Here is a 16,415-nt window from a genome sequence, read left to right as displayed (position 1 = left end):
GGGACCTGTCTTGCACTCCACCTCCTCCACATCCTCCTCTTCTTCAGGGGCCTCCGGCGGCGCTGTGTGGAGGCTCCGGCGCTGAAATCCGCGGCGCGACGGGCGGGGGCGGAGGAGGAGGCGAGGGGGTCCGGGCCCGCGGGGCGCCCGGAGGCGCGGGGACGCCAGTGGGCCGACCCGCAGCCCGCCGCCGCCGGCCCGGCCCCGCCACCGCCGCCCGCGGGGCTCCTCGGCGCGGCCGCCGGGGCCGGGGAAGCATGAGCCCCGCGACCCGCCGGGGGACGGCCCGGGCCCGGCCCGGGATCTAGACGGCCGTGGGGGAGGGGAGCCGCCCTGCCGCGGCGCAGCTCCGGAACCGCCGGGCCCTCGACGCCGCTTCTCCGGCCCCCGGGGCCGCGCTGTTTTGTTTCACCCTCGCGTTGTGCAGAAGTGAAGTGAAGTAAAATGTCCACTAGGACCCCGCTGCCGACGGTGAATGAACGGGACACTGAGAATGTGAGTAACCTAGGCGGCTCCCCCGGGCCAGGTCTGCGCGCGCCGTCCCCGGGAGCGCGGCCGCAGCCCTCGCCGCGCCGGCCGGCGAGTCCCCAGGCCGCGGCGCTCCGGGCCCGGTGGACGGCCGTGGGCCCCGTGGGGCGGCCTCGGCGGCCCCTTTTCCGAGCGCGCGGGCCGGGGAAGTGCATCCGCGATTACGCCGGGGACTCTTCGTAGCGAAGCCTGAGGGCTGCAGCGTGGCCGGCCGGTGTCCTGAGAGGCCGGTGACCGCGCGGTGGGCTCTCCGAGCGTGTGTCGGGTCCCCGCAGCGTACAGGGCTTATTTCCACTAAACTCGCCTTTTAAATTAGGTGGGCAGCTCTTGAGAGGCTGTCGGGTTAAAAACACTTTCGTGGTGTTGATTAAACGCAATTGATTGGATCGAGTGGACTGTCCGTTATGCCTCGTTCTTTAAATTGTCTTGAACTGAATTTAGTGACAGTCACTAAAACTAGGTGCGCACTGAGGGGTCGTCTCGGCCCCCTTCGATGCAGCTCCGAAGCTATTCAGAAGTTCTTGGAGAGAGCTAAGACTTTGTCGAGGAGTAGCCTCGTTTCCATACGAATCTGTTTTGAAGGAGCCGGTTAAGCACATTTCAAAGGAAGATGTGTCGTCAAGCAGCCCTGCCACGCACTGCGTAGCGGAGGGCCACTCACTCTGGGCTTAAGCTTTCCTCCTTCCCCAAAAGAAGTTGGCTTAGATGAGCTCTTGGGTCCATTCTGGCACTCACATTCCGTGGTTCTGTAAGAGGAACCTTTAGTTTTGTTCACGTAAACCTTTTCAAAAGGCCAGGAACAGCAAGCAGTTTTAGGGCCTGACAACTTGTAGTAGAAATTCCATTGGAGAAATGTTGACTCTGTCCAAGTGCGTTCTGGACTCTTCTCGAGCACTGGCTGAAGGGCTGTTCCAAGCTACCTGTGAGTTATCTTCTGTTAAAAACAAAAATATCTAAAAAGTAACTCGTAAAGAAACTTCACTGGCCTTTTATTTTAAGTGTTATGAGGTAATTCCTGGCAAGAAAATGCTATCACTTAGGAAAAGCTTCCTGGCTCTGCCTGTTTTCATGCTTTCAATAACGTCCTGAGACCTTGTGGCCCAGTGGTATCAAATGCCTTCATTTTAATCTTCAGAATGCCACTTGTTTGCTGGATAGCTGTCAGGTGATTTAATCTGTTTATGTAAACCTTGGTCTAAAGCATCCCTTCAGTATATGAAGGTGTGGTATTTAATGCTCTTTAACCTGGTAAGTAAGTAGTACAGTGGTGTATGTTCCTTTACCTGACATGGATTAGAAAGTTACATAAATAGAAAATCTAGACTAGGTGAGTCCGTGAACTCATTTTCTCATAGACTCTTTGAAGAACCTAATTCTTACTTCATCATTTTGTTGTTCTTTGACTACCCTGTAGGGCGGAGCAAGCAAAAAAGTGAGTTGATTAGCTTTGATCATTGACTTCCATTGCAAAATCTTACATTGAACCAGAGCAGGAGCTCCATACTTACTGAATAAACTGAAGCCAGAAACAATCATAGCAGGTTTGTGATAATGAAGGATTTACACCAAATGGGTCTTTACCTTATTCTCTGTTGAATTTGTTGAATTATGGTGTAGTCTCTTTGTGTCGTTAAGAATTACTAACTTTAAAAACAATGTAGGGTAATGGAGTGTGCCTTTATTCTCATGGAATGTATTTAAAATTGAATTTTGACAGTGCTAAAATAGAGGTTTGTAGCACATCATTGCATTAATTCACCATGCCCTGTTTTTAACTCCGGTATTGACATGTTCTGGAAGTGGTTGTGTATCTTTTACAGTGTGGTGCCCTTGTGCCAGTGTTACACGTCTGGCATATACCGTATTATTTACCTACCACTACTGAACTGCTAAGTGTTAGACTTCCTGCCAATCGAGTGATGAGGGTTCAAGAATGAATGGGAGTTCTCAGTCTCTTGGGCAGTTCTTTTGTTAAAGTTGGGTGTATTGAGATAGAACATTCACTGTTTTTAAGTGTACATTTTGATGAGTTTTGACAAATGTATAATCACGTAATCACTATCACGGTCAAGTTAGAGGACGTTTCCGTTGCCTAAGAAGGTCCCTTGTGTCTCTTTACAGTCAATCCCCTCTCCCTTCCCCCAGCCCCTGGTAGCTACTGATCTATTACTTGTCTCTGTAGTTTTTTACCTTTTCTAGAACGTTATTTAAATGAAGTCAAAGAGCATATAATCTCGTGTGTAGCATCTTTCACTTGGCATAATGCTTTTGAGATTTATTCATGTTTGTGTGTGTATCAATAGTTCATTCCTTTTTATTGCTGAGTAGTAAGTAGTTCATTGTTTGGATGTACCAGTTGTTTTTAATCCATTCACCGGTTGATGGACATTTTGGCTGATATGACAAATTGCTTTGTCTTTATATTTTGTAAAAAGACTCTCCATTTTGCTTACCCTAGGAATCTTATTTAAATTTTAAGTAAATATAATTGTGGTAAGAATTTTGCTTATAGATCAGGAATAATAAAAGGCAGATAATTTGCAAGAAGGATATTATCTTCATGCTAGTACACTACTCTATTTTCATTTGTTTGATTTCTAGATGTGAGTATTCACCTTTAGTTGATAGGTATATAAAAAGATAAACTGTTATCACATCATTTTAAAACTCAAAAGGACAAGTCAAACAGACCTAATGAGGATGTTGAGGCTCAGAGAGGTGACAGGAGCTGCTTGGGACTACTCACTGTTTAGCAGCAGAGCCTGTACTAGACTTCAGGTCTCCATCTCAGTCCTCTCTGCTTTTTTGTGTAGCAGGCTGTTTCTCAAAAGCTATGTACTAATTATTCAACTAGGGAGATGTAGTTGTACCAATACACAGAGTATAATTAAAATTAGACTTTTAAAAATGTTTTGCTATGGAAATTTTCAAACAAATAAAGAGAATTTAATAAGTATTTATCAATGGTTCTCAACTGGGGGCAATTTTGCCTCCCCCCCCCCCAGTGGACATTTGACAATGTCTGAAGACATTGTTGGTTGTCACAACTGAAGAGCGTTGCTACTGACCAGAAATGCACCTAAACATTTTACAGTACATAGGACAGTGCCCCCTGGCCCCTCAACAAAGAAATATTTGGCCCAAAACGTCAAGAGTGCCAGGGTTGGGAAACCCTGGTATATAGTTTGCGCCCCCATGTACTCAACAGCTCAATGACCAGACTTTTATTTGTTCTCTCCCCAAGAAGCAAGCTCAATACCATCATATCATTTCATCTCCAAAGCTTTTAGAAGAGATAAAGCTTCTTTAAAAAATGTAACCTTAATCCCTTTATCGTAATTTTTAATATCAAATGTCCAATCAGTGCTCATTTCCTCAGTTGTCTTTTTTTAAAAAAAACTGTTCAAATTAGAATAAATCTTGCTTCCATATATTATAGATGGGTAATATGTGAAACAAGATGCTTTTTAAAATTTATTTTTAAATCCTTCACAAATGAGTTTTTTAAAAAAATATTTATTTATTTAGTTGCACTGGGTCTTAGTTGCGGCTTGCGGGGTCCTTAGTTGTGGCATGCGAACTCTTAGTTGTGGTATGCATGTGGGATCTAGTTCCCTGACCAGGGATTGAACCTGGGCATTGGGAGCGTGGAGCCTTAGCCAGTGGACCACCAGCGAAGTCGTCCCCAAGATGCTTTATTTTTTTTGGCTGAGTTGGGTCTTAGTTGCAGCATGCGAGATCTTTCCTTGTGGTGGGCGGGCTTCTTTGTAGTTGTGGTGTGCGGGTTTTCTCTTCTCTAGTTTCGGTGCTCGGGCTCCAGAGCACGTGGGCTCTGTAGTTTGCCGCATGCAGGCTCTCTTGTTGAGGCGCCTGAACTCGGTAGTTGTGGTGCAGGGCCCAGCTGCCCCGCCGCATGTGGGATCCTATTTTCCCGACTGGCATCCCCTGCATTGCAAGGTGGATTATCTACCTGTGGACCCTCAGGGAAGTCCCCCAAGATGCTTTTTTTTAAAGGCAACAAAAAAGTTTTCTTTTTTTTTTTTTGTGGTACGCTGGCCTCTCGCTGTTGTGGCCTCTCCCGTTGGCTCACAGGCCCAGCCACTCCGCGGCATGTGGGATCTTCCCGGACCAGGGCACGAACCCTTGTCCCCTGCATGGGCAGGCGGATTCTCAACCACTGCGCCACCAGGGAAGCCCAAAAGTTTTCATTTTAGTTTATGTTCTACAGTTGACTTGTATAGAGGTCATGGACAAATCCTGTTTTTGTACTGGTAAAATTAGAAATGTATTTTTCACTTACATTTCAAAGCATATGACATTTTGTAAGTAAGCCTGGGTTATTTGCCAAAAGTACCAATGGTCCTGGAGGGGTTTGCCAATTTAACAGCTCCTGGTGTGTGTGCACACCATGTACTTACTTATTATCAGTTAATGCAGACAGTCATCAGAATTCCTTATCTCTGTGAAATAAATAAACTGATGGTGTTATTGTTGGTTGTATGAGACTATTAACCTGTTAAGATCTGAGTGCCTGATATGTGTATGACACTGTGCTAGGCGCCCCTAGAGGATATACCTAGGAACCATATCACTCCCCTGCCTTCTGACTTCCTAGTCCCTGCAGAACAAAGCACCCTGAGCTCTGTGAAACTAGTCTGTAAACTCTCAAACTGGAACAAACACCACAGTCACCTGGAGGGCTTACGAAAGCACTGATTGCTGCGCCTCACCCCCAGACCTTGATTCTACCTTGGGACCCTAGAGTTTACATTTCTAACAAGTTACCAGGTGATGTTGATGCTGCAGGTCCGGGAACCACACTTTAAAGAATTGCTATCAAAAAAAAAAAAAAAAAAGAATTGCTATCTTAGTATTCAGTGAAGACTTGCTGACTAAACAGTGTTCCTTTAGATTGTATTGTGACTAAAGAAAAGAGATTTCAATGGTTTCAATAACATTTTCAGTTTCCTTGAGTTTTTTTGTGTGTGTGTGTGTGACTGCATTGGGTCTTCCTTGCTACGCGCAGGCTTTCTCTAGTTGCGGCAAGCAGGGGCTATTCTTCGTTGTGGTGTGTGGGCTTCTCGTTGCTTCTCTTGCTGCGGAGCATGGGCTCTAGGCACACAGGCTTCAGTAGTTGTAGCGTGAGCGCTCAGTAGTTGTGGCACGTGGGCTTAGTTGCTCCACGGCATGTGGAGTCTTCCCGGACCAGGGTTTGAACCTGTGTCCCCTGCATTGGCAGGCGGATTCTTAACCTCTGTGCCACCAGGGAAGCCCTCCTTGAGTTTTTAAAGTTGGTTCTTTGTAGGAAAGTGGGGTTATGGAGAATAAAAATAGTTACCATTTTTGAACACTAACTATATATCAGGCAACAATACTAAGTACTTTACATAATATTTTATTTAAAATATGTAATATGGGGACTTCCCTGGTGGTCCAGCGGTTAAGACTTCGCCTTCCAATGCAGGTGGGGGTGTGGGTTCAATCCCTGGTCGGGGAGCTAAGATGCCACATGCCTCGTGCCAAAAAACCAAAACATAAAACAGAAGCAATATTGTAACAAATTCAATAAAGACTTTAAAAATGGTCCACATCAAAAAAATCTTAAAAAAAAATAAATAATATGATTTCATTTAATCTGCTTAACTTCCAGGCACAACTATCTATTGAATCAAGGTGTTTGGGCGTTTTTTTTTGTTTGTCTGTTTGTTTGTTTTTTTGTGGTATGCGGGCCTCTCACTGCTGTGGCCTCTCCTGTGCTCCAGACTCGCAGGCTCAGTGGCCATGGCTCACGGGCCCAGCCGCTCTGCGGCATGTGGGATCTTCCTTGACCAGAGCTTCAACCCATGTCCCCTGCGCTGGCAGGCAGATTCTTAATCACTGAGCCACCAGGGAAGTCCTAATAGTCCGTGTTATCTTTAATTTCAGAGAGGATTGTTCTCGATTCTAAAACGTAGCCAATTTTTTTCTTTCGTCTGTGCCGGGTCTTAGTTGCGGCACATGGGATCTTTTAGTTGCGACATGTGGGATCTAGTTCCCTGACCAGGGATTGAACCCTAGCCCCCTGCGTTGGGAGCACAGAGTCTTAGCCACTGGACCACCGGGGAAGTACCCATAGCCAAATTTTATCCCTGGAATTTGTTTCCAAGTTGGAAGTAAGAGTCAGGGAGTACATACAGCCCCTTCTGCTCACCATTGGGAGGACTAAAGCAGAAATTCACTTGTCTCACATCCATTTTAAACTTTCAAAATAAACAAGGAGAACACAAATCTCATCCCTGGGAATCTCCCAGCTTTAATGTTGTCTTACACAGGAATTTAAAGAATGTGCTTGGAATTGGTCTGCAAGTAGTAATAAGGGGTTTGTGCTGACCCACATGCACCTGCCTGAACAGTAATTGAGAGGGCAGAAGTTGGCACTGGAAGAAAATGACTTTTTTGGGGGGAGTCTAACTCTTTCTTCAAGCTAGAGTTCTTTAGCACTGCACTTTAGTCACCTGAGCTGCTTGGCCATGGTTAGTCTTATACAGTCTTTTTTTTTTTTTTTTTTTTCGTGGTACGCAGGCCTCTCACTGCTGTGGCCTCTCCCGTTGCGGAGCACAGGCTCCGGACGCGCAGGCTCAGCGGCCATGGCTCACGGGCCCAGCCGCTCTGCGGCATGTGGGATCTTCCCAGACCGGGGCACGAACCCGTGTCCCCTGCATCAGCAGGCGGATTCTCAACCACTGAGCCACCAGGGAAGCCCTAGTCTTATACAGTCTTATGCAGACTAGATAAGGCATTGTTTCTGTGGATCTTGGTGTTCAGAGTTGAAGCTTGAATAAAGCTTGAGATGTTTTGTTTGTGTTTGTTGCTAATAGTTAGGTGTTGCTTGGGGGTGGAGTTGAAATATTGTGGGGTCTGTATTATGGACATTTTACATGGAAATCTGTATTGGAAGAATTTAACATGAAGTTCAAGTAAGCTGAACCAAAGGTTTTATTCCAGAATTTTATATAACCCCATTCTTTCTGTAGTCAGTACCTTTATGACTTCATTGAGTACAGTAGCAGACTAGAATGAGGGTCCTGGAGAGGAGCAGACCTAGAACCATTTCCTAGCATAGCCTTTTGCCCTTAGCCTTGCCATTCTTTGTCCAGAAGAATAATTTAAGCTGGGCAAGCAGCTTTTGTTGTTCAAGGCACTTGAGGTGTTTTTGATGGCATTCTGTTCACGTACTGTCTCCACCTCTTTCCTTGTCTTCCTTCCCTTGTGTAGCCTTTGCCTACCCTACCTAGGCCTGCCTTGGTATTCATAGGCACGTGTTAGCTTTACTAGTGGAATGGATTAAAGGAACTTATATTTTCTTTTCTTAAAAGAAGGTTGCCTTCTAGACATTAAGGATATTCAATGATAAAGAACCTTCTACATACCATGGTAATGTATTCTAGTTGCGTTTTCCATTTCTGTTAATTTAGGTCAGGTGCTTAACATTTATATCCTGCTTATTGTATAGTTGTCCTACTTATTACTGCTGTGGAACTAGCCAGTCGACAGCTTAGTAGTGTAAAACAACAAGTGTTTGATTATACTCACAGATTTTGTGTGAGGAATTCAGACGGGAATGGTTTATGGCTGTGACTTAAATTGGGGGGAATAACGAAAGGCTGGGGGATTTGAATAGCTGGGCTGGAAGATCCACATCCTAAGACCGCTTCTTCACTCACATATCTGGCACCTTGGCAGGTATTGTTAAAAGGCTGGGCCCCCCCGGGACTTGGCCACAGTGCCTACATGGGCCTCTCCAGCATGGAGACTCCAGTGTGATCGGACACATGTGGTGGCTCGGTGTTTCAGCAAACAAGACAGAAGCTGCTTGCCTTTTATGACCTTGCCTCAGAAGTCACATAGTATCACTTCTGCCATTTATTCTTAAAACATTAGAGCAGTCATGGGCACCCAGATTCAAGTGGAAGGGACATACACCTTTCCCTGTAATGAGAGGTATGTCAAAGACTTTGGGCTCTTGTTTTCCAACACTATAATAGTAACTCTATGGGTTTATAATCTGACCTAGCATTTTTTGTGTGACCTTGGACAAGTTATTTAACTTCTTCATGCCCCAGTTACCTCATCTATAAAGTGAGATTGGTAGTAGTAATGACCTCATAGGGCTGTTATAAGAATAAGGTCTTCCATGCTGTGGCCTCCCTTACCTCTGTCCTCATCTCCTACCTCTCCGCACCCACTACATTCATAGACCCAGGTGTCTTCTTGCTGTTCTTTAAACACACCAGGGACACTCCAGCCTCAGTGCCTTGACATTGGCTCTTCTCTTTGAACACTTTTCTTCCAGATATCCACATGGCTAACTGTCTCACCTCTCCTCTTTTCAGACATCAGCTCAGTGAGTCTTACTCTGACCATCTATGGCCCTCCCAACCTCCCTAATCCTGATCTGGTTTTTTTTTTTCCATTGCATTTTTACCTTTAACATATTATATAATTTCCATATTTCTTATGTTTATTGTATTTTGTCAGTTTCCTCTGGTATACTGAAAGCTCCCTGAGAGCAGGAATATTTGTTTTGCTTATTGATACTATTTCAAATACCTAGAACATGCTGGTCATTTATTACAGGTGAAAAGTAAATAAATATTGGTCAAATTAGTGATTAAATGAGACAGTATGTGTAAAGCATTTAGAATGGTGCCTGATTCATAATAAGTAATAGCTAAATGTTAGCCATCATTAGTGGTTTGTTGACTGGTCTTTTCATCTCTCATCTCTATGTTGTCATTTCTCTCATCTCTCGTGTCCTGTATCTTCATCCTCTTCTCTCTGTAGTTCCAATGAATTCATCTTCGTTCTCCTTTCTTAAAACCTCAGATAGCTTTCTTAAAGGGAGGCTTGATGGAAAGAATCTGGGCTTGGAAGTGAGAGATAAAGTGGGAGACCAGGACTGTATTTGAGGGAGAGATTCTGAAGACACTTCTGAGGAATAGTGGACCAGATGAGGAGCCAAAAAGTAAGAGCTACAAAACATAAGAGAAATTGGGATTTGGAGTTACAGGCTTGCATTTGAAACCAGTCTTCAAATACGAGTCACTTAACTATGGGCAAGTTAATTACTTGTCTGTGCTTCATTTAAAATATTTTAATAATTAAAAACTTTAATTGATATAATTGACATATAACATTGTATTAGTTTCAGGTGTGTAACATAATGATTTGATATTTGTATATTTTGTGAAATGATCACCACAGTAAGTCTAGTTAACAGTTAACATCCATCTCCACATATAATTACAGGCTTTTTTTTTTTTTTCTGTTCATGAGAATTTAAAAATCTACTCTCTTAGCAACTTTCAAATATATAATACAGTATTATTAACTATGGTCACCATGCTGTATATTACATCTTTTTTATTTAACACAAGAGAATAACACCATCTATTCAGGGTTGTTGTGATTGAAGAAACTAACAGGTATAAAGTGCTTGGCCCAGTCTGCTCCATATAATGGGGGTTCTTCAAAGGTTAATTCCCTCTTGAGATAGCTTTTGTAGTGTTATTCTAGAAGACTGGATAATCTAAACTCTTTGGTTTAGTATTCAAAGTTCTTGACCCACTTCTCTAGCTTTTTTTTAGCTGTTCACCTATATAAACTTGACACTACAGCCAAACAATTCTCCTTGGCTGTCTATTCATCTAGCAGTGTCACAGCTGCTGGTTGCCCCGTCCTGTGTACTAAGAATACAGAGTGAGATAATTCTTACCCTCCAGGAGCTCATTGTCAAGTACTTTAGTGTAGGAATTAACTAAGCTAAGCAAGGGGATGCAAGACAGAGAAGTACCAGCCTAGTCAAGAACATAAAGGTAAGAAATTGCCAGCAATCATGATGTCAAGGAACTAAAGCCATTTTCTTTTTCAGTGTTAGTGGCATACGAAAGAGTTGTGAGAGATGAAACTGGCTAGAATTGAAGGTTAAGGAAGGCTGCCCCCCCACAATCCGCCAAGCTTTTTAAGCTTTCCTTGTGCTGGTGCCTGGCTTGAAATGGCCTTCATCTTTCATTAGAACTCTACTGCTTGTCCATCAAAGTCTCCATCCCTTTTTTTCCTTCATCGCGCCCAAATGTGATCATCCCCTCTGAGTGCTTAGAGCTGCACTGTCCAGCACATGTGACTACTGAGCACTTGAAATGTGGCTAGTCTGAATTAGGATGTCCTGTGAGTATAAAATACATACTAGATTTCAAAGACAGTTTGAAAAAAGGAATGTAAATCTTACTCTTTATGTGTTGAAACATTTGGGAATATATTGGGTTAAATAAACTATTATTAAAATTAACCTATTTTCATGTTTTTTTTAAAATTTATGTTATTTTTTATTTTAGTTTTGGCTGCGTTGGGTCTTCATTGCTGCACGCGGGCTTTTCTCTAGTTGTGGCGAGCAGGGGCTACTCTTCGTTGCGGGGCGCCAACTTCTCATTGCAGTGGCTTCTCTTGTTGCGGAGCACGTGCTGTAGGCGCGTGGGCTTCAGTAGTTGTGGCTCGCGGGCTCTAGAGTGCAGGCTCAGTAGTTGTGGCACACAGGCTTAGTTGCTCCTCAGCATGTGGGATCTTCCCGGACCAGGGTTTGAACCCGTGTCCCCTGCAGTGGCAGGCAGACCACTGCACCACCAGGGAAGCCCTTTTTATGTTTTTTTAATGTTGCTACTAGAAAATTGAAAATTTCATGCATAGCTCACAAATCTATTGGATGGAGCTTGGAGTATTCACTCTGATTTTCTCATGGAGCGGAGATTGCCCCTTGTTTCAGTTACTGTTCCCCGTGTTAGCTCCCCAGCTAGATTATGAGTGTTAAAAGTTTAACACCAGGGCTTCCCTGGTGGCGCAGTGGTTGGGAGTCCGCCTGCCGATGCAGGGGACGCGGGTTCGTGCCCCGGTCCGGGAAGATCCCACATGCCGCGGAGCGGCTGGGCCCGTGAGCCATGGCTGCTGAGCCTGCGTGTCCGGAGCCTGTGCTCCGCAACGGGAGAGGCCACAGCAGTGAGAGGCCTGCGTACCAGGAAAAAAAAAAAAGAAAAAAAAAAAAGTTTGACACCATACTTCTCTATTTCTTTTATCCCCTTATAGTGCCTGCTACTTAGTAAGTGCCTAGCATATAATTAACTGGTCAAAAGCTACCAAGTCAAAGTTTTCTTTAGCCACAATTTATTTGTGCCTTATTCTTCTGAGGATTGGTCAAGTAAATTATTTTCCAGTTTATTTCAATATTATGATAGTTCACTTGCTATGCCAATAATAAGTGTTTTATTACAAGTGAAACCAATTTGAATTGATGCATATGAACAATAATAGTTCCTCTTCTCTATTATTCATATTTTGGAAACATTTTTATAAACTCAGCTGCAAAAGTCGTATCTTTGATCTGAACAGTGTGAGGCTGTTCTCTTGCTTATTTATTCCTGTTAATCCCTTATGTCATTTTCCTTATCCTTCCAACAGGTTACTGTTCTAACATTTTAATATATTGTCATGCGTGTACATTATGTGTTCTTAGAAGTGTATGTTTCGTACTTTGTGTAAATATTGCATAGTCTTACCTATGCATCGAATCTGTTGCTTCTAACTGCTGCATAGCACTCTGTGGTATGAGTCTACCACATTTTACCTACTTGCTGGGGTAGACTACCTGCCCCCCCCCACCCCCCCGCATTGCAATGCAGCAATGAATATCTTCATACATGTCCCCTTGTGGAGCTGTGTAAGAATTTCTTGGGGATGTGTAGCTAGGAGTGTACCTCCTGGGTCACAGGAAACGTCAGATAGTGCCAGGCTGCTCTTCTGGATGGCTCTCTCAGCCCACACTCCTGCCAGTAGTGCACAAGGGTTTTTGTCTCCTTGGTTCCTCCAACATTTAGAATTATCCAGCTTTCTAATTTTTTTTGCCAGCCTACTAAAGTAGTTTTATGTTCTACTTCATTAGTAACTTGCATTTCTCTATGGTTTTTAGTATGTCTATATATTCCTTGGTTCTGGGGGCCTTCTGTAAATTGCTGGTTTTCCTTTGTCCCTTTTTCTATTTGGTTGTTGTTTTTTTCTTGTAGATTCTTAGGTGTTCCTTGATTTTCTAGATATTAATCTGATGTAGGTTTTAGACATTGCGTGTATCTTCTGTCATCTTTCTTTAAGACCCTTATTGTACAGAAATTCTTAATTTTGGTGTAAGCAACATTTGCCTTATGTTTGTGCTTTTGAAGTTTTGCTTAAATCCCTGGCTCACAAGGATATATTCTCTCACATTTCACATTAACCTTTTTTTTACTTTTCACATGTAGGTTTTTTAATCCCTCTAGGTTAAAAGGGAGCCTGCCTTTTGTGTATGGACTTAGGTAGGGATCTAGTTTTATTTTTCTCTGTAGACTGATGCAGTGAACCAGTTTTCCCATTGCTATCCACTCAATTGGTCCATCCTTTCCCCACTGGTTTATAGGACTGCTTTCATTGTATCTTATGTTCCCATACATTCATGTCTTTTAGCTTTGTATTTTGGTACATTGGTCTGTTTTTCTGTTGTGTCGATACCCTACAGGTTTTCTTTTCTTCAAAAATTACCGTGGATTTGTAATACATGTAATCTATGTACCTTTATATGTATCTGTCTATTGAACTTTTTATTTTAAAATAATTTTAGACTTAAAATTGCAAGGTTAGTACAGAGTTCATGTATACTTTTCACTCAGGTTCCCCTGATGTTAACACTTAGATAACCATGGTGCAGTTATGAAAACCAGAAAGTTAACATTGGTCTGATACTGTTAATGATGACTGCAGAACTAATTTGAATTGTCACCAGTTTTTCTCCAGGGTTCTTTTTCTGTTCTAAGTTCCAATCAAAGATCCCACAATTTAAGTTTGTCTGATGTTTTCTCAAAATTAGATTAAGGTTATGTATTTTTGACAAGAATGCCACAGAAAAGATGTTGTGTCCCTCTCAGTGCATGCTTTTAGAGGGTGCAATGAAAGAGATACATCTTGTTACTGGTTTTAACCTTGATCACTTTTCATTTCTGAACTTTTTTTTTTTTTAACTTCTTTTTCAAGGCTGATTTGGCAGCCATGAAATATTCGTCCATGTACACTTGAGAGTAAGTTTAAGATTACTCATAAATTACTGGCTGGAAATTTTAATTGATATTGCATTGAACCTATTGATTAATTTGGGTAGATTGTATAATATTATCTATCTAAGGAGTGTAGAATTCCCATTTATTCAGAGTATCTTTTGTCTTTTATTAAAAATTTAAAGCTTTCTCCAGAGAGCTCTTACATATTCTTAATTAAGTTACTTTCTACCTACTTTTTAGTTTTTATTGCTATTATGAATACTTACTTTTAGTTAAATTTTGTGGTAGGTTACTACTGGTGTAGAGAACTGTAGTTATAGGTTGATCTTGCACCTTGCCAAGCTCTCTCTTGAGTTCTAGTGGTGTTTCCAGTTCTTTTGGTTTGCAGTTAGATCATATCATCTACAGATAACGACACTTTTTTCTCTCCGAGTTTTTTTTTTTTTTTAATTTATCTATTTTAGTTATTTATTTTTGGCTGCATTGGGTCTTCATTGCTGTGCACGGGCTTTCTCTAGTTGCGGCGAGCAAGGGCAACTCTTCGTTGCGGTGCGCGGGCTTCTCACTACAGTGGCTTCTTTTGTTGCGGAGCACAGGTTCTAGGCGCGCAGCCTTCAATAGTTTCGGTGCGTGGGCTCAGTAGTTGTAGAGCACAGGCTCAGTAGTTGTGGCGCATGGACTTCACTGCTCCGTGGCATGTGGGATCTTCCTGGACCAGGGGTAGATCCCGTGTCCCTTGCATTGGCAGGCAGATTCTTGACCACTGCGCCACCAGGGATGTCCTATGTGGTATATATATATACCACATCTTCTTTATCCATTCCTCCGTTAGTGGACATTTAGGTTGCTTCTATGTCCTGGCTATTGTAAACAGCTCTGCAATGAACATTGGGGTACAGGAATCTTTCCGAATTGTGGTTTTCTCCGGATGTATGCACAGGATTAGGATTGCTGGATCATATAGTAGCTCTGTTTTTAGTTTTCTAGGGAACCTCCATACTGTTCTCCATAGTGGCTGTACCAATTTACATTCCCACCAACAGTGCAAGAGGGTTCCCTTTTCTCCACACCCTCTCCAGCATTTATTGTTTGTAGATTTTATGATGATGCCCATTCTGACAGGTGTGAGGTGATACCTTTTTGTAATTCTATAGCTCTTTCTTATATAGACAGATTTTTTTAACATCTTTATTGGAGTATAATTGCTTTACAGTGGTGTGTTAGTTTCTGCTTTATGTATATATATATTTATATACACACACACAAATATATAGACTTTTTTTTTTTTTTTCCAGTACGCGGTCCTCTCACTGCCGTGGCCTCTCCCGTTGCGGAGCACAGGTTCCGGACGTGCAGGCCCAGCGGCCATGGCTCACGGACCCAGCCACTCCGTGGCATGTGGGATCCTCCCCGACCGGGGCATGAACCCATGTCCCCTGCATCGGCAGGCGGACTCTCAACCACTGCGCCACCAGGGAAGCCCCAAGACACATTTTTAAAGAAGAACTAATATGCATAACATAAAATGGCGTGCATTCCCCATTCACTTTTCTTACTGCCTCTTACATTAGTATTGATATGGCCCCTGTAACAGTTTAGTAGTGCTTTGGCTGAAAGTAACTAAACCTTATACGATGGCTTAACCAAATAAGGGTTTTTTTCCTCACAAAAGAAGTCTGGACAGCTTCTAGCTTTGGTTCAGCAGTTCAGTAATATTGGAGCTGGTGGTTTTAAAGAATATTTTTGTCTTTTCTCTCACATTTGAGACCTTAACGGCTGCAGGGTAACTTACATAGCTCTAGCTGTTACGGTTGCATTCAAGGCAGGAGAAGGGAGGAAGGGGCTTGCTGGTGAACCTGTCACCCTTTATGAGAAACAAAAAGTTTTCTGAGGATCCCCCGAGTAGACTTCCCCTAATGAGAACTGACCAGAACTAAGCCATATGCTGCCTCCAGCTACCAGGGAAGTTTGGGAAAACAGGAATTTCACTGGCCATATTGCCTCCCCCGATACACATCTGGCTTCTCTTAGAAGTGAAGAAGGGAGGAATGGATATTGAGTACATACCTACAGTATTTGCTCCATTCCTTAATATTACCTGGCAACTTAAATGTATTGCATTAAACAGAAGTTTTAGTTTGAAGATGAACACTTTATGGATTTGTTAACAGTGTTCTCTCTTTGACTTGATTCTGCCTAATTTTTAGTAGCACTGCCCATATTCTAGTTTTCATGGTGGATAAAGTGGTTCAGCTCAATTCCTTGAGAAGGAGAAGGATCAGGACTCCTTTAATCTTTTTTTTTTTGGCTGCGTTGGGTCTTTATTGTTGTGCACAGGCTTTCTCTAGTTGTGGCGAGCAGGGGCTGCTCTTTGTTGCAGTGCACAGCCTTCTCATTGCGGTGGCTTCTCTTGTTACGGAGCATGGGCTCTAGGCGCGCCGGCTTCAGTAGTTGTGGCACACGGGCTTAGTTGCTCCGCGGCATGTGGGATATTCCTGGACCAGGGCTCAAACCTGTGTCCCCTGCATAGTCAGGTGGATTTTTAACCACTGCGCCACCAGGGAAGTCCCTGGACTCCTTTAATCTTTGAGATTAAATTAAACAGCTCTGAGTGCCTGTTGTGTGTTTAGTGCTGCCACAAAAAGTGGCTACTATTATGTAAGTTTTTTTTTTTTTTTTGGTCCTCAAGTGGTTTATTGTCACCTTAGGGAGGAAAAAAAGAGTTCATGCATGAAGTAATTGGCTAATAGTACAAGAATTCAAAATTATTTGTTAAAA

The 16,415-nt window shown here is 43.0% G+C and overlaps 1 protein-coding gene across 13 annotated transcripts in view; it reads left to right on the top strand.

The window, feature by feature from the left end:
* The first annotated feature begins 308 nt into the window (after window positions 1-308).
* Window positions 309-16,415, top strand: part of MARK3 (microtubule affinity regulating kinase 3) — a 108,642-nt gene continuing 92,535 nt past the window's right edge. For 9 of the 13 annotated variants that reach the window (XM_067027690.1, XM_067027691.1, XM_059058205.2 and 6 more), the window contains exon 1: window positions 354-495. In XM_067027690.1, coding sequence (XP_066883791.1) covers window positions 445-495 — 51 coding nt within the window. In that variant the 5' untranslated portion in view covers window positions 354-444. Of the gene's footprint in view, window positions 496-16,415 lie in introns of all 13 variants that reach the window. The other 4 variants (XM_059058207.2, XM_067027692.1, XM_059058206.2 and 1 more) reach the window with 4 other exon arrangements.

Source organism: Kogia breviceps, chromosome 3 (genome assembly GCF_026419965.1).
Source record: "Kogia breviceps isolate mKogBre1 chromosome 3, mKogBre1 haplotype 1, whole genome shotgun sequence".
NCBI classification, from domain to species: domain Eukaryota; kingdom Metazoa; phylum Chordata; class Mammalia; order Artiodactyla; family Physeteridae; genus Kogia; species Kogia breviceps.
The sequence above is the reverse complement of the archived record's forward strand: the minus strand, read 5'-3'. Positions and strand labels throughout refer to the sequence as shown.